The sequence below is a fragment of the Solanum lycopersicum genome, chromosome 11 (genome assembly GCF_036512215.1).
Source record: "Solanum lycopersicum chromosome 11, SLM_r2.1".
Taxonomy (NCBI): domain Eukaryota; kingdom Viridiplantae; phylum Streptophyta; class Magnoliopsida; order Solanales; family Solanaceae; genus Solanum; species Solanum lycopersicum.
The window spans coordinates 2,059,816-2,078,714 of NC_090810.1; the positions used below are offsets into that span (position 1 = coordinate 2,059,816).

The 18,899-nt window shown below is 32.0% G+C and overlaps 3 protein-coding genes across 3 annotated transcripts; 2 read left to right on the forward strand and 1 right to left on the reverse strand.

The window, feature by feature from the left end:
• Positions 1 to 6,302: 6,302 nt before the first annotated feature.
• LOC101267668 (ACT domain-containing protein) lies at positions 6,303 to 11,905 on the forward strand. Its single transcript, NM_001308186.1, has 10 exons — positions 6,303 to 6,497; positions 6,911 to 6,962; positions 8,094 to 8,216; positions 8,943 to 9,037; positions 9,742 to 9,826; positions 9,986 to 10,045; positions 11,169 to 11,224; positions 11,353 to 11,458; positions 11,596 to 11,664; positions 11,755 to 11,905. Exons 1-10 carry the CDS (start codon positions 6,331 to 6,333, stop codon positions 11,815 to 11,817), a joined length of 876 nt encoding a protein of 291 aa, NP_001295115.1. The 5' UTR covers positions 6,303 to 6,330; the 3' UTR covers positions 11,818 to 11,905.
• Positions 11,906 to 12,515: 610 nt separating this feature from the next.
• LOC101267954 (germin-like protein subfamily 3 member 2) lies at positions 12,516 to 14,753 on the forward strand. Its single transcript, XM_004249918.5, has one exon. The coding sequence runs from the start codon at positions 13,729 to 13,731 to the stop codon at positions 14,365 to 14,367; it is 639 nt and encodes a 212-aa protein (XP_004249966.1). The 5' UTR covers positions 12,516 to 13,728; the 3' UTR covers positions 14,368 to 14,753.
• A 671-nt stretch (positions 14,754 to 15,424) lies between these two features.
• Positions 15,425 to 18,384, reverse strand: LOC101268242 (protein trichome birefringence-like 36). The gene is made up of 5 exons (XM_004249919.3): positions 17,853 to 18,384; positions 16,789 to 16,960; positions 16,488 to 16,669; positions 16,188 to 16,346; positions 15,425 to 15,910 (listed from the first exon to the last, which is right to left on the reverse strand). The coding sequence occupies exons 1-5, from the start codon at positions 18,176 to 18,178 to the stop codon at positions 15,613 to 15,615; spliced, it is 1,137 nt and encodes a 378-aa protein (XP_004249967.1). The 5' UTR covers positions 18,179 to 18,384; the 3' UTR covers positions 15,425 to 15,612.
• Between the last annotated feature and the right edge of the window lie 515 nt (positions 18,385 to 18,899).

The window sequence follows — 18,899 nt, forward strand, 5'->3', positions numbered from 1 at the left end:
ATTTGAGAACTAGAAAAGATGAAATGATGTTGAGTATTGCTAGAAATGAATGGAACTTGATGGTGTGGGTATGGTTTATTATTCTGTAGGGTTGAGTTTTTGACGGATGAATATTCAGAGAAACATGGAGGAAATTTGAGAACTGAAAAAGATGAAACGATGTTGAATATTGTTAGGAAAGAATGGAGTTTGAAGGTGCGGGGTTTATGGTTTGTTATTCTGTAGGGTTGAGTTTTTGACTGATGACTATTCGAGGAAACGAGGAGAAAATTTGAGAACTGAAAAAGATGAAACGATGTTGAGTATTGCTAGAAATGAATGGAATTTGATGGTGTGGGTATGGTTTATTATTCTGTAGAGTTGAGTTTTTGACGGATGAGAGGAAATTTGAGAACTGGAAAAGATGAAACGATGTTGAATATTGATAGGATTGAATGGAGTTTGATGGTATGGAGTTTAGGGTTTGTTATTTATAGGACGAAGGCGAGCCTTGATTAGAAAAATAATTAAATATTTACGTATTTACTGATAAAAAGTAAATTATTGAGGTTTAAATGTATAGCTTTTTTTTTTTTTGTTGTAGTTGATCGTTAGAATATTTTTTTTAAGTCCAATTAACTTTGAAGATTTTCAATTGAGGAAAAATCATAAAACTATAGTCAGTGAAAATGATTTCTACTGTTCAAATATTAAAATTTTGACATTTTAATCTTATTATAAATTTTACGAAAAAGGAAAAACAGTAAAACTATGGTATCTGAGAATGATAATAATGGTCCAAGCATTAAAAATTTAATTTTAATTTTATCATAGAAGATCTGATTGAATTAATTATTCAATAATATTTTTATTAATTTTATATTCAAATAATGCGAAAAGTTTATTGTTTATAATGTATAAAATTAATGTGAGATTCGATTGAAGAAATTTTATTCACATATATCTATCGATAAAAATTAAATTTGCGAAATTTAATTATTTAGCGTTTTTATGTTATCGATCATAGCCAAAAAAAAAAAGGTTAAAATTGAAATTCTAGTTCCAATAATATTGGAAATTTGAAAGGCTTTCAAATTAGGAGGAAAACAGTAAGACTAAACAGAGAAAAATAATGATTATAGTCAAAGTATTAAAAAAATTATTAAATTTGTTAGAAATTTTCCTTAAAAGAAAAATAAATAAAATATATATTATTTGAAAATGATAATTATGGTAAAAAGTATAAGAAATTACTAATATATTGATTCTGTTATAATTTTTTATATTTGACTCAATTAAATAACACATTATGTGTCTTTTTTATTAATTTTCAATTTAAAACTTACAAATTATTTTGGTCTTTCTCTTCAAGTATGAAAATAATTCTCTTCAAGTATGAAAATAATTAGGTAATATGTAATTTACTTCTATATTTTATCATCCAAGTGTGAAATAAATCATACATTTTAAGTGAAGTCATTTTATTTTACTTCACAATCAAATTACAATTTTTTAATGTTTTTGTCATTTTTTCTGGTAGTAACTTTTTTCTTGTGGTTTTCATTTAATAAAAACGATTTAAACATTATGTAAATTATTCATAAGATTAATAGTTTAAAATAGGGATTATTGTACAGAATAACAAACTAATAATCTAAAATAAATGGAATAGCTACTGTTTGATTTAATTGTGCTCATAAAAAGTTTGTCAGTTGCATCTCTCCCTAAACTCTCGCTCGCTACTCTCCCGTTCTCGCTCGCCACTCTCCCTCTACTCGTCTCTCTCTTTTATATAACAGAAGTGTATAATTTGCGTTTTTCTGTTTTGTATAAAGCGAGAGAAAATTGTATATACACATGCAAAGACATATATCTCCATGCTATACACTTAATTATACAATATACAAACATTTTACTTTGATTCAATTGTATAGAAATGCAAATTTTATACAGATATTGTAGCGAAATAGGCCAGCAAATTATACAATTGTAGCGAAATACAATTTTCTCTCGATTCATACAAAAGAAGTGAATAAATTGTGTTTCTGTATTGTATAAAGTGAGAGAAAATTGTATATACACATGCAAAGACATATATCTCCATGCTATACACTTAATTATACAATATACAAACATTTTACTTTGATTCAATTGTATAGAAATGCAAATTTTATACAGATATTGCAGCGAAATAGGCCAGCAAATTATACAATTGTAGCGAAATACAATTTTCTCTCGATTCATACAAAAGAAGTGAATAAATTGTGTTTCTGTATTGTATAAAGTGAGATAAAATTATTTATACACATGCAAAAACATATATCTTCTTTCTATACACTTATAATTATACAATATACAAGCATTTTACTTCGATTCGATTGTATACGAATGCAAATTTTACATAGATATCGCATCAAAATAGGTCAGCAAATTATAAAATTGTAGCGCAATACAATTTTCTCTCGCTTTATATAACAGAAGTGTATAAATTGTGTTTTTGTTTTGTATAAAGTGAGAGAAAATTGTTTATACACATGAAAAAACATATATCTTCTTTCGATACACTTATAATTATACAAAATATACAAATATTTTACTTCGATTCAATTGTATAGGAATACAATTTTTATATAAATATTGCAGCGAAATAGGCCAGCGAATTATACAATTGCAGCAAAAAAAGGCTAACGAATTATACAATTACAATGAAATAGGCTAGTGAATTTACAATTGCAGTGAAATAAGTCAGCGAATCATACAATTGTTTATATATAGCGAATTACATTTACATGTTTGTTATGGAGCGCAATTATATAAACTTTGTTATAACATACAAATATAATTTTTTTGCTTGCTAAATGTGAAAGTTACCTTTTAAAATATTATACTCTTATAAAAAAATTATCACTCAGTTACATGCATAATTAAATTAAACTATTCGAACAATGTTCATAATCTTATTTTTTAAAAAAAATTAGTACTTAATATCAATAATAGTTCAGATATGGAAAGGATTAAAAAAATTAATATTAAGCTTGTGTTTTTTCAGCTAACTCGCATGCGATTATCCTTTTAATAAACAAACCAACTCTTTTTTTTAAGAATATCATCTTTTGAAAGAAAACACTAAAATAAACATCAATAAAGGAACAAATTATTAAATCACAATATAAATTTTCAATGCCAGAAATGTAAAAAAATGAATTTAGTAGTGTGTGGTTTTCCCTCTTTATTTTGAATACACAAAATTTATCTATTTCAATTTTCTCCATGAATATTAATAAAATTATTTTATTAACTGTGATTTATACAATTTATTTATATCTAACATTTGCATATATTAAGCCTATCAAAAAAGAAATTGATTAAAATCAAACAATGTTAACTGAGAATTCTTATTAATTTTGAGGTAAGAGAGATTTTAACTTTCATTTATGATATTGACAGAAAATTGTATAGAAGTAAACATTTAAACTATATTAAATGATATAGCTATTATTTCAAAAAATTCGTGACTCACATATACAATTTCCTTAAATATTGTTATTTACTTAATTTGTATGATTCGCCCAAAATTGTGTAATTTGTCTGATTGCATAAATCACAATCTTGTAAATTTTAATTTTTATTCGTATAAATCTCTAATTTGTATGTTTATTTGTAGCAATTTATCTATAATTTATGAAAAATTCACAATAGATTATCACGTTTGTATGTTGGCACGGAGTTCTTGAAAAATTCTAAATACAAAAAATTGTATATGTGTACACTATTTGTAATTGTTTAACACATAGGCTTTGATATAGTTTTTCAAAACAATTAAGCATCCTATAAGTAAAATATGTTGTTTGCCGCAGAGGAATCCATCAACTTCGTACAATTGAAAGAGCTCACTAGCCCTCTATATATAATTACAATAGGAGAAAATGTCTGAAATTTATTCAAACTTTGATCGAAATTGTTGTAACAATACTAAACTTTGAAAAATGAGATTTTACCCCCTGCACTATTTAACAGTGTATTTTAAATGTATATATGTGTCTAAGGGGACATAAAAAACAGGGAAACTTTCATATATAACTACTTAAAAATAATTAGTTACTTTCCATAACTATAGTTTGATAATTATAATTTGTAGCTACATGTTATATGGAGGAGAGAGGTGAGCGAGACTGTGAGAGAGAGAAGAGAGGCGAGAGAGAGGGAGAAAAGAGTGGAGAAAGGTGAACTGTATATGTATATTGTTAGATAGTTGTTATTATACATATATATTTCTATATATGACAAGAGAGACTGGGAGATGGAGGAGAGAGGCGAGCGAGACTGGGAGAAAGAGGAGAGGAGAGAAGAGAGAGAGAGAGAGCAGAAGGTAGGAGAGAGGTGAATTGTATATGTATATAATTGTATATGACTGTATATTACACATATACATTTGTATAAATGGCAAGCGAGATTGAGAGAGTGAGGAGAGAGGCGAGTGAGAGAGGGTAGAGAATGGGAGAGAGGTGAATTGTATATGTTTATAGGTTATGTATTTGTATATCCTGGCGAATTATACAGACACAAACATGACTAATTATACAAACTCGAAGTCAGCCTACGTCATTACTGTATAATGTTAGTCGCAAGTGCTAATTATAGCAAACTATAACTATGATGAGTAATTTAATAACATAAGTTTGCTAAGCCAAATAATTTTATCCCTAAAAAATATTTGCATAATTATAAATAGTAATGTGTCCATATGGACACATATATACCTTTAAAATATACTATTAAATAGTGTAGGGGGTAAAATGTCCTCCATAAAGTTTAATATCGTAAAAACAATTTCGGCCAAAGTTGAAGTATATTTCAAACCCTTTCCCATTACAATACTATAAATTGTTTGCGAGCAAACTGTCTAATCAAGCACATAATATCAACAACCAGTAGGTGAATTATATAATAAAAAACACAAAATTCACAAGAATGTAGTTAAACTGTATAACCGAGCATACAAGACTCACTAATCCATAAATGTCAACAAATAATTAAGTATCTTAAAAGCACGTTACTGGCTATGAACGATCTATATGAATAATCTCTATTTCGTATTTAAACATTGAATCATTATCAATAGAGAACAAGTCATAAAGAATAAGAACATTAAGTAAAATAGCAGTGCACAATCAATTGTGATTAAGAATAGTTTATTACAATATTCTAGACAGATCGCTCTAATCTCTAAAAAAGAATTGTCAAAAGAAGGGAATAACCTAAATTATTCCTCACAAAGCTTTATAAATTTATGTCAAGCTCTTAATTATGAATTCAAAATTAATTAAATTAATATTTTTTTTTTAAAAAAAATAAGAAATTTCAACTCAAAGATAATCTTGTTATATTATATCATATCTCGTAATTCAATGTTTATCTAAATTAAAGCAAATCGTTTTCATATTTTTCTAATATAACTACCCTCATTATTGGAAGGAAACAATATACTATATGATCTTTCAATATTGTTTTTGGTACAATAACAATTCTAGAATATGATTGAACAAGTTGAAATATAAAAATAGAAATTTATAAAAAAGAGAGGAAGTATAATAAAAAGGAAGAAATGGGACCTATCTGACGTGTTATCTACACTACGGCAAGTGGGTCCATGATGCTGATGCACACTTGTACCTAACGTTGCTATCGAAAAATACCTTTAACACGTTTAATATTTACGTCAAATTAATAAATACAACAATTTTTTTTATATAAAATACTAATATAAATACCGCATGTTAAATGATAATTTGTTCGTATGAATTTATTAAATTGAATATCATATCAATTTTATTACATAGTAGGATTAAATTAGCTTTACACAACAATAGTGTGATCGTGTTTTCATCTTATTTTTCTTATTATTTATTATTTAATAGTTATCTTTTATCTTATATTCAATTATTTTAAAATATTTTATACATATTTTTATTATAAATTATTATTTATGACATTATATAATATAAAAGATGATTTAATCTAATGTAAAAATAAATTAATTAACATAGTATGATATAATACCATATAATATTTACTTTTTCATATTAATGATTTTGATATTAAAAAGTTATTTTAATTTATAAAAATTAAGAAAAAATTATTATATTTTTATTCCTTTCACCATAGTGTTAAATAATTATGTATTAAAATACACTTCTAATTAAAAATTTTGCAATATTTATATCATAAACATTGTTATAAAAGATAAGTAAATACTTAGCTATAAAGTATTAATTTCTTCACTAAACTCATAAGTCCAATCACTTCGCCGTTGATCAGAAAACTCACGCTCTTTCTCTCTCCAGTTCGTTCATGGCTATCGCCAGCGCTTTCTGCACTTCTCTCCGATCAGCGATCTCCGACGCCGATTCCGGCGTGTACTCTCCTAATCTACCTCAATTTGCTGCCGCCAAGTTGCACTCCTCTGCCGCCTTTCTCACATTTTCCAATGCCGTTGTCTCCGTTTCTAGCCGGAGAAGGTAACTGTAAACTTGAACATATTTCTTGTTTCCTGATATATGATTTAGTTTAAACTGTAAGGTGTTTCTCTGTGTTTATAAGAGAATAAGGTAAATTAAGTTTGAAGATTTTGTGTGAAGGTTTGAGCTACTTATTCGAATCGTATTTACCTGAGAAGCAAGTTTTGGTGAATTAAACGTACGTATAGAATCTCTTCGCTAGTTAATTGAGGGAGAACTGAAATTGGTACTTAATTTGGTTTCTAAGAAATCATCCGACTGTTTAATTTTTGGCATCTAGACTCTGGAGTAGCAAATGAATAATCTTTTTTTCTTTTTGATAAGTGAAACTGTAGTAGTTAATGGTTCCCAGTTATCTAAGTAATTAAATATACGTTTGATTGGTTATCTGAAAAATTTGAGCTGTTTTGTAGGTACAATGTTTCGTGCACTCTTGATGGTGTTGATAGTTTGTCACCAGTATTAGTGAGTTCTGTATCTCTTTTATAGCTAGTTTACCTTGAATAATCATATTTTTATGCGTCAAAATGATTGCTTGAAAGTCTCGATTTTACCTATAGGCTATAAATAAGTACGTGAATCCTGTTTTCTGCATCTTTTCTCATTCGAGTATTAATTTTGTGCATTTTTTAATCTCACTAGATGTAATTTATCTAATTTTATCTTTGAATTTGATTGGTTTTCATATACTGTTACTGAAATAGTTGAAGTACTTTCTGTCTCATGGATCGTCTCGGGAAGCTCTTAAAGCAGTCGGGAATGTATCCTAGGCTACAAGGAGCTAGCAAATTCAGGAATTTTAGTTCTTTGCTTGACTGCGTTGTTGAGGCTATTAATTAATAAAAATCAAATGAACATGTCCGAATCTTCTATTTATCTCATAAATCACATTTTGAGTTTGAGATACTTGTGAGAATAAAAACAAAAGCATGGTTGATGCATTTCCAGTGTGATGATGCATCTGGGGAAAAAGGGGAAGAGTTGTGTTAGGTAGTGGTTGTTTGACATTTGCTTGCATTTGTCAAAATGCACTGCTTTCCGAAGTTGCATCTTGGCAGCTGAAGATAAGAACATCCATTTTAACACGGAAACTGCTGCTTTTTATCATGGTGTTGGGTGAAACAATTGAATGCTCAGTTAAATACTACAATGGACTAATGGCTGATGGAGGATAGAAGAAGTGGAGAAACAAGAGCGAGCCATTCTTCTATGGAAGATTAAAAAGATACTAAACTACAAGGTTTAAGCTGACAATGGCTTTGAGTTTCTTTTCTTTTTTCTGTATAATTTAGTGATTTCTTGTAAACTTGCAGCAAGTGTTAGTGACATCACCATTTGTTGGAAATATAATCATATCACGGGGTGTGAAATGGTATCATTATTTTCCTTATTGGATAAATTCCTTAAGAAGTGTTGGCAAAATTAAATGCTATTTATAGTTTTACTGAATATTCATAATCATGAACGCGGAAAAAATAGAAATGCGGAGATTTGAAAATCTCCTTTTTCTCCAATCATTAGCATCTTCCTTTTATACTTTCTATACTTTCTGATATTTTGCTAGATCATCATGGTGATTATATAATTTCCTTTCAGAAAGACGAACAGGGATCTGTTTCTATTCCTTTGCCAATTGTTCAGATAATTCAGGATCCTGAATGCGATGCAACCACTGTGGAAATTAGCTTTGGTGATCGGCTAGGTCTTCTCATTGACACGGTAAATTCTTTGAACCACCATTCTTAGCCTGGTATGCCAATGTACACATGCATGTTTCTTGTTTGCTTCCATATAAATGGAATTTTGTGAAGGTTCTTCTCCATCTGATGTCGAATTTTGAAAGACGGGAAAGAGATATAAGATATACAACCATCGGAATCTGGACTTCCTTGTCATAACCATTTCTACTTGTACATTAGTTGAGGATGTTATATACAAAGACCGGAACCGGGTCTTCCTTGTTGACATAGCCATTTCTGCTTGTAACATTCGTTGTTTGTCGGATTCCATATCGTCCTGTTGAAAATACTCTGTGATAGTCCTAGAGATATCATTTTCCATTGAGATACTTTCCTGACTGGTAAACACTTAAATGGACCTACATCACTATATATATATATTTTTAAAAACAATTGATTGTAGTCACCCCCCCCCCCCCCCCCTTCCTTAGGTTTCTGATTTTTGTTTACTGGCCACTGTCAGTTTTTAGCAGAAAGAGTTGTTTATCACGATTATTAATATGTGCCTTATGCATTTTAAACACGAGAGATGATTTGTTGGATAACTATTTGGATGAGACTTGTCTGCTTGCCTTTCACTATTGGTATACCCATACATCATTTTTGCAGACTATTTCCTTTTCCAGGGTCTAGTGCTTTTAATTTTGCTGTCTTGACTTCTCCTCAAGTATACATAGCCAACTAGTTGATCTTGTATGTCTTGCAGATGAAGGCACTCAAAGACTTGGGCTTGGATGTTGTGAAAGGAGTTGTTACGACCCAGGATTCAGTGAAAAAGACAAAGTTTCTTATTACACGATTGTAAGTGTGTTGATTAACTTTTACTCCATTGAATATGTGCATTGGAATGTTAATACATGGAATTAGATTTTCTGAATATTTGTAGTAGTTTGTGATTTATAGTCTTTCATTCATATTATTTATTAGAAAAGATGTTTGCTAATCATTCTGGCTATGTCATTTTCTTCACACTTCTGCACATTTTGAGCATTAATCAGTATGGTCTGCAATGCAAGTTATCTGATGGAAAGTATTTTGCATATTATTCTTTAACTTCTTTATCTGCTTGCTCTGATACTGTTTGATGCTGAATCTTCTCTATAGTTTTTGAGAATATATGGGAATTGTCAAAGATAATGCAAGTCAAATTAGCCGAATTTGAGCAATGATGTTGGATTATATGTTGCATATTTCAAGGTTGCATAGTTGAAACCCTAATCTAGATGGAACGAGGGGTGGGTATGCCTGTAAAATGATTTACCCTGTAGCATGTATGTCCTGTTGTGAAATGATACAGAAATGGTGGACGTCCAATAGCATGCTGTGATGACTACGTGTAACTTTCTCCAATTGTGTTCATCTTCATATCTATTTTCTATGAGAAAGACATGCGGTGTTACTCCATAACTTCCCTCTATCTCCAGTTAATGATATCCCTCCATGTCTGTCTTTTGGCATATGCCATTACATTTTCAGCTTAGATGCCATTGATTGTTGCTCTCCAGGGATACCGGGCGCAAAGTTGAAGATCCTGATTTATTGGAGAACATTCGTTTGACCATAATCCAAAACCTTATCAAGTATCATCCAGTATGTTTCCTGAACTTCCCTTTTATAATCTCTAGAAACATCTTGAACCTATACATCCCATCCTGATTGATCTATCCTGTGATAGAGTAATTCTTCATGTTTTTATGATCCTTAGTTTGCTATTGCAACCCTTAAAGTAGAATATTTTATGTTTATCAGGAGTCCAGCGAGCGGCTTGCCATGGGTGAGGCTTTTGGAATAAAAGCACCAGAAAAGAAGGTGAAACATTCAGATAATTTAGTTGTTTCCTCTCTTCATTCCAGGGCCTCTATGTCAATACAACAATTATGCCTCAATCATAAGCTAGTAGAGTCGGATGTATGAAATTTGTTCGGACCTCTTTCGACATCTACATGCTTACAAAATTTCAAGTATTTTACAGCTATTGCTGATATAGATGTATTGATGTTATCAAACTGTTTGTTCGTGAACTGCTGCTGCTGCTACTACTACTATAACTATAATTATCATTATTTATGTATTTATATATTTTAAAAATATTATTATTCCTTTGGTGGAGGGAGCCATAATAAACAATTTCGCCACTTTCCTGTTACCCTTCACATGCATGTGTTCTGCTTTAGGTTCTATGGTTTGGATGAATGAAGGAGATGCTACCATATCATTCTCACCATCTTCTAGAGTTCATGATAACTGTTGTTTCCCATTTGAGGCAAATAAAATAAACAATCTTTCACTTGCCTATGCCCCGTCAAGTGCATGTGATCTGCTTTTGGTTCTATGGTTTGATTGAATGGAGGAGATTCATCATTCTCACTATCTTCTAGACTTCATGATAGCTGCTCTTTCCCTTTTGAAGTCAAATAACTATTTTGCACTTGAAAAGGGTGTGCATATTGATAAGCTTTGGGCTGTTGACAAATTTAAATGTGTGTTAATAGAAATAGATATTGGGAGGTGGAAAAGCAACGGGCGATGTGAAGGTTGTGAAAAATTGAAAATATTTTTGTGGTGTCTTGGGAACACTTCAGTTTTATCTTATCATCTGTTGGTTTTAGTTATGGTGCTATTTAGGTGGCTTCCCATGAAATCTGGTCACACTATACCAGTAGTCGCCATAGTTGTCATTTCACTGTGAGTTTTTAAATCTGCTTGCATATTATTTGAGGGAAAGCTATGACTACATATGGGTACTCTACCTTCCATTCAATTTGCTAGTTGTCCTTGCGATATCTTTATGATTGTCAATACTTAAATAGTGGGCATATGTTATAATTATTACTTCCTTGGGGAAAAGCTTGCTACTCCACCTATATCTTCTCTTATTTCTCCTCAACCTTTTTGAGTGTACCTAATGAACTTGTGCATTGCTCCATGGCAGCCGGATGTTGATATCGCGACTCATATACATGTTAAGGATGATGGACCTAAGAGGAGGTAGCATCTTATGGCAGCTGTTTTCATATGGCTCACAATTACCCACTTCTTGATTAGTTTAATGTTGATGAGCAATTGAAATTGGTGATGCGACACATACTGACATGCCTGTTTTTTGGTTATTTCAGTATGCTGTATGTTGAAACAGCTGATCGATCTGGTTTGCTGATGGAAGTCATCAAAATAATGGCCGATATTAACATTCATGTTGAATCAGCAGAGATTGATACAGAAGTAAGTTTCTTTTCTTCCCCGGTCGTGCAGATGTGCATCTTACATTCGCTCTCCCAAAGAAGAAGTGTATCTTACATTCTTCCATGTTAGTTTCCTTTTCTTAGTTTGCCCTCAACTTCACTTTTGAAAATGTATAGGGTCTAATTGCAAAGGACAAGTTCTATGTCAGTTACGGTGGAGCAGCATTAACTCGTTCTATGTCTCAGGTAACATATAGTTGTGAAGTGGTTCCTAACTCTTCCCTATCACCGCGTTGTCCTCTTTTGCTATCTCTAACTCCATCTTTGAACTCGCAGGTGCTTGTAAACTGCCTGCGCTATTACCTTAGGAGGCCTGAAACAGATGATGAAAGTTACTAGCCAGCGCCCATCCTTGTATGTACACTATATGTATAAACCTTGTTTGCCAATCAATGCAAGGGCTTGAGTCATCTCAGTTGTCATGTAACATATTATGTCTGAGTCGTAATTTATGTTATGCATTTGTCACTCTCCATTCTCGTCATGAATAAACTAAACAAACTGACAGGACTACTAATGTCATGAAAATGTGCACAATTTCTTCCTATTGTCCTTCTATCGAAAGTAAAACTAGCGGGATCAGAAGACATGAAATAGTTCAGCATATATTATTATATGTGGGAAGATTCGTGAAAAGTTGAATTATCATTTTATCATTTTACTATAGTAATAAATGAGTACATTGACATTGCTTTTAATCGTATCATAAATTCGTATGAATGACCACACTTTTAGAAGTGGGTACAAATTAAGTGGCAGCATCGATCTGATGCAATTGAAACTTATTAGTGCACGACAGCACGAGCGGTTGTTGTCATTATCATCACATTATTTTCTTTTGCTTAAAAGTAAAAAGCCACTTCATATGGCATGTTTACAAGAATGTTGATCATAACTTGTATCATATTGTATTATTAAATTCATTGTCGTGTAATGGTGAAAAGTGTTGTTATCTGTAACGACAGATTTGATGTGATTGTATTATTGCCTTTTTCCCCCTTATCTAGTTCTTTATTTTAATTATTTTATCCTTTTTTTTTTTATATAAAAGGCAGCATTACAATGTAAAAAACCCTCCATATTAATGCAGTAAATCAAAATAATGACTTTAATAAAATCAAAGTTTTCTAACATCATTACCATGTCCTAAACATGATGGATAATGGTGGAATTGTATCCACCTAAACCATTAAAGAGTTGTTAGTACTGATGATCATCCAATCCACTACCAGAAGTTCAGAAAAACGAAGTTGGTCTCCTTAGATATGATAAAATATTTGAATAATTTGTTGAGAGGCACATAGCATATCATATTCCTTGGAGAATATCTTTTAATATGAATTTACAATAATTTAAAAGTTTTTGTGAACAATCCAATAATTTAGATATGAAACTATAAAACGAACTATACTAATTTAGGATTCAACCTGTTGGGATATGCACAAGTTTGGTGACAATGTCCATCATGTAGCATTATCAATTGTTTATCATTTTCTTTTGCCTTTTGGAGTTAGTGAGTTGTGAAAATGTGGTTATATTATATTCATCTGTCTTTTAATTCAAGAAAAATCTATTTCCTTTTCCTGGGGATCTTATTTTAAAATCATCACCTTTTGCCATTATCTTTCAAGAAGACAAAATCAGAAACATGGCAAAGCACTAATCCTCCATATCTTAATTCACAAGCAAAGCCTTTGCTTGTGAAACACAACATTGTCCTTAAAGAATTACTCCCATTCCGTTCATTTTTACTTGTTCAATATTGACTTAGTACTCACCCCTTACGGAACAATAAATAAAATGACAATTTTACTATATCACCATTTGAATATAATAAATTTAACGCCTATAGATAATAAGAGTGTAGGTATTAAGTGATAAATTATCTCTTGATTTTTCAAACCGGACATCTATTTTTATTACAGTGAACGAAGGAGTATTAGTCCTATAAAAAGAAACTTTTCTCTATCCCAGCCTTGGCAGACATAGTTACCTTGTACACGTTGTTGATGGGGTGATAGATATCTCGTGGAATTAGTTGAGGTGCGCAAAAGCTGACCCCGACGTTTTCTTAAAGTTAAAGTTCAATATATATTTCTCAATAGTAGGCCAATTTTTTTGAATAGAATCTTTCTCTAGGTTTCAATATTCCTTGCTACTATATATTTTATGTGTTTATTCACAAGGTTTGAAAATTGAAACCAGAGTCTATATAAAGTTTCCAGCTTTTTCATTCTTGAATATTGAAAAATGATTCCTTCACAAATGATAGTTTTTCTAGTTATTTTTCTTCAAAGCTATATAAGCCTAGCATATGATCCTAATCCAGTTAATGATTACTGCATTCCAAGAACAGAGTTTTCTTCAATCTTCCTTTCTTGCAAGAATACATCACTTGTCACAGTCGATGATTTTATCTATTCGGGGATTAAAGATCCCGGAAACTATAAGCATACTGGATTTTCATCCATTCCAGTAAGCTCCACTGTCTTTCCTGGACTTAACACATTAGGGATGTCATTTGTGCGCGCTGATTTTGACATTGATGGTGTCAACGTGCCACATTTTCATCCGAGAGCAACAGAGACTGCATTCGTGCTCGAGGGGAAGATTTATTCAGGGTTTGTTGATTCAGGAAACAGAGTATTTGCTAAGGTTCTTGAGAAAGGAGAAGTCATGGTGTTTCCAAAAGGTTTAGTTCACTTCCAGATGAATGTTGGCGATTCGCCAGCGACTATTTTGGGGAGCTTTAACAGCCAAAATCCTGGATTAGTGAAAATCCCATCTGCTGTTTTTGGAGCAGGAATTAAAGAGGAGCTCTTGATGAAGGCTTTTGGATTGAATGACAAGGAGATTGCTAAATTGAGGAAGAAGTTTGTTCCTCAATAGCAGTTGATTATAGGAAATATTTTGTATTCAGTAATGCAACTAAATTACCTTAGTTCCTAAAGATGCTGCATGGTTCTAAAGGTTGCAACTTGCAACATATAAGCATACTGATAATTGGTAGTAATTTCTTTTAGTATGTGTGAGTTTTGTGGGGAGGGCGCTGAGATTCATGTTCGTATGTAGGTTAAAATGATTGTTCAAATCGACTAATACAAGGCCAAAATGATTAGAGGTGTTGGAGGACACGAATTATGGTAGAAGGTTAGTAGGTAGTAGTGTGTTATCTCACTATCCGTTCATAGTATTGCTCCTGTAGTTTCTTTTCCTTAGATTTTCGTTTTTTCTAGTACTTCATTATCATATTATTTTGATGTAGTTACTGCTCAGTGTGCTTTTCCCTTCCGTTACTTCTTGCTGGACTTGCTTTAGACTGTTTTTTCTTGAGCCGCGGGTCTATTGGAAACAGTCTTTGTACCTCTGAGACAGGGGTAAGATCTGCATACACTCTACCCTCTCCATCCTCCCCAGACCCCACTTTATGGGTATACACAAGGGAAGTTATTGTTGTTGATTAGTTTAGGCCAAAACTATTCTACAAGATCCCAAGAAAAGAGTTAGAAATGTAGGCATTACATGCTGTTATAACATGATTTATCAAGTATTTTGTTGTCTTCCACTCAGATATAGTTCTGTTTTTTGGTCATAAACTTATCTACATCAGAATGGGAAAAAAGAAAGAGAAGAATCATTATTTCAATGGAAAAAAGCAAAAAGGGTGAAAGCAAGCATGCTGCTATCATATTGATAGACACCATCATTTCATCAATGTTCAAGCTGTTAAAGTTTAAAGTTTCTTCCCCACAAGTGAAGAGATGATGAATCATGAACTAGTAGTGTTCTTAAAGGCTCGTCTTAGGCATGCTTAAGCCCTGAACTAAGGTACAAAAAACAGGTTGTGTGCTTCGTCTTGCTTAAGTGCGTAGTTCTTTAGTGTTGGCACCAATGCTACGGTGTAATAAACTTTGGAGTTTTTCTTCACTATTCGCCTTTGATAAAATTGAGACTAACATAGTATCTCACATTCAGAAGCATCAGTTGTTTACATAGGATACAACATTAAACACTCAGCACTGAAGTACAGTGATGAAAACATCAAGCAAGACTAAAAAGGAAAGATAACTTAACATTGAAAATAAGCCATCTCATCGATGACCTCCTAGCTATATCATTGTTACGTCTTACTAACTAGAGCATGACATTCAGCATTTCGTTCCAGGTATCAGGTACTCCAGGAAGGCACCAATGACTACAATCAGATTTATAGTCTCCTAAGTGCTGCTTACCTGTTTGGCTTACAAACTTACTATAGACAGAAGGATGCCCGTCTCTTCGAAGAGCTGTCATTGTTGTTATATCCTGGAAAGATACCGGAAAACTCATCCCTCGTAGCACCTCTTTTAGCACCAACAGTGGTTCTGGTACATGCGGATGGCTAAAGAACTCCAGAGGCTCCCTCTGGTTGAAGCATTTCCATCCATTTTCCCTAAAGAGTCATAACAAGAGATATGAGATTGAACATTTTATAATTGAAACTAACACACATTGTAGTATGACGAAATGTTGTGGCATTCGAAAAACTCTTCAACTTTGAACTTTCCATTTTACCCTTAGCGATATTGCTCTAATAGTCATAGAAATGTCATAACATGTTTAAAACCACAAGCTCTAAAGTAACCAAAGTCTTTTTTCGTTCTTTGGTTCCGTGCTCAGTCAAATACCATCATATGAAATGAAACGGAGGGAGTAATTAAGATGAGTACCTGTTATGTCGAGGTGACATGCTTCTGAAGAAAACTCGAGTTTTTCGAGGATCAAGATTCAAATCAACCCACTTAGCCCATGTCATTAGTCCTTTCTCATAGGCAACCATTGGGTTCATGTTTCTATAGAAACTGTTCCCTTCCATAATCAAGTCCCAACTGAAGCCAGTGAAATGGTATAATTAGACTATGTCATGACCTCATACGATTTAACTCATAAAAAACCGCCTTCATAGTTATAGTACTAGTTTTTCTAGTATATATTCAAGAATCACATGAAGAAAATGAAATTTATCTTACGAACTATATTTATCGGAGTGAGTCCACCAATGAGCTGAATCAAAAACAAGAACATCAGCTCCTCTCCAATACTTTGCATTCTCTTCAATCATGTCCAGATGCAATATTCTCTTGTTTTCTGGTCCTTTCTTCAGTTCCACCAAGAAAGGAGCCCAGCAGAATTCTATTGTTGTCTCGAAATCCTTTAAAACATCGGTCAACCATTAGTACTTTTATCAGTTACAAGAGTTTTAACTTCTATACACTGTCCGTATAAAAAATATACTAAGATTATCGGACAGCTACAAGTAAAAACACTTACCATAGCATGGAAGGCCATAGTAGGACCAACATAAGTTACTGTTTTTCTAGCCATAGGGATAACAGATTGAACTAAGCAAACAAGAGATTCCCATTGATTCCTCATTATAGAATCACCAACAAGCATAATTCTCTTTTTCCTCATCCTTCCAAGAAATTCCAATGCATTAAACCTACATTCACCAAAGAAAGTTAGAACACCATATAGATATTTTCCAACAATTCAACCAAAAAAACAGGAGAAAGGCCAAAAACACCTTAATATCTTAATTATACCCTCCGTTATACTTCGGGTCATTCATACTCTCACGATTCACAAACCATCTCGTATTCACCCTTACTTCGAGTAAAATATTCAAATTTAGTCCTATACTTTTGAATATTGGTTTGAAACTTCCTTTTATTATACTTCAGCAGAGGCAGAGCCAGAGCCAGGTAGGACAACCCAATTTTCTCACGACGGAAAATTTCACTATTTATGCATTGTTAAGATTAACTTTTAACTATAAATAACATGTTGACCCCTCCCCCCACCCCAACCCCTTTTTTTTCCCGATATTTTGAACTCCTTTAGTGAAAATGTTGTTTCGCCACCTAACTTCAGGTGGTAGCTCCGTTAGTGCCAAGAGCAAATACAAGAAAATTTGACAACAAAGGTAGTCCCAAAGTACAAGAAAAAAAGACAGTCCCCTACACAAAGCATCCCGTGTTTACACAAGAACCGAGAAAAGGCCACACCCCCAGTCCCCAAAGAGTGCAATTCAGGTCACTGACTATATTTCACGGCTCACACGTAGACAACTTTACCGTTGCTCCAAACTCCCTTCAATAGGCCAAAGTACAAATAAGATTAAAAATTAAAATATTTTTGCATGCAAGTAATTTCAACTAGTGGTCAATAAAGTGACCTCACAACCATAAAGTCTCAGGTGATTTCTTTTCATATGTCCTAGCCTTAAAGTGTGATTGATACATGTTGACTATTCGAGATGCACGCAAGCTGATTCGAACATCACAGTTATTAAAAAGAACTCAAAATAGGAAATAGTATAGAATTTTAAGTACCTTGGAATTTCACAACCATGAGGTTTCCACCTCCATTTTTCATAATCAGAATCAGGTCTACCATTTTTGGTACAAGTAACAGCAGTACTAAGATAAGGACAAGTTGAATCATATAGAGGATAACTTTGATCAAAAACCCATTTCCCAGAAGTAAAATCACATCTCCTCATAGAAGAATGTTGGCTATGAAACATTGAAATTTCATCATCTTTATCATCTAACCATGTAAGTTCCTCCAACTCATATTGTGATAAAATCCCATCACATAAACTCAAAATAAGAACAAAAAACAACAAAATGTGTAATAAAAATGAATTCTTTGCCATTAATTTTGCTAAATTTTGAAGCAGAGTGAGTTAAACAGGGGTTTTGGATGCTCTTATCTATGGAGTTTTATTTTGAAAAAAGTTAGAGACAAAATAAGTTCTATTTTCGCCATGACTGGCGGAGTAAATGGGTCCTATCGACATGTGGTAATCAACTTTTTTTTTTTAAACTTTCACTATAGTCATTAATTATCGCATTATTCGTTGTTGATATAATTTATAAACGTGTTATTTAGTTTGAGATATTTAAAATTTATCTCGTTTAACTTTGAGTATGTATAAGTAGATGTATGCATTTTACAAGATATACAAATCAGATGAGTATGTATAAGTAGAAGTATGCATTTTACAAGATATACAAATCAGATCGAGTGTATCTGATGTGAATTGTTATATAATAAATGTGTATCTACTTCTTTAATTTTTTTGAAAGTTTAAGCGTCTATTTGTATACACAAAGTAGAATGACATAAATGTTAGTTAAAGTGTATATACACCTCTTTTTTGTTACTATCTTTTTTATTCGACTTGTTTATTATTGTATTTGAATTTGATATTTATAAATTAAACGAAAAATGAATCATAAAATTATTATTTTACCTTTATAAAATTAGAATAAAATTGGATACATACCGTCTTCTTCTAATTTCACTTATATGATTATATTGCTATTATGATCTTTGATTAATAATGATTTACCATTGTTTCTAAAGTAAATAGG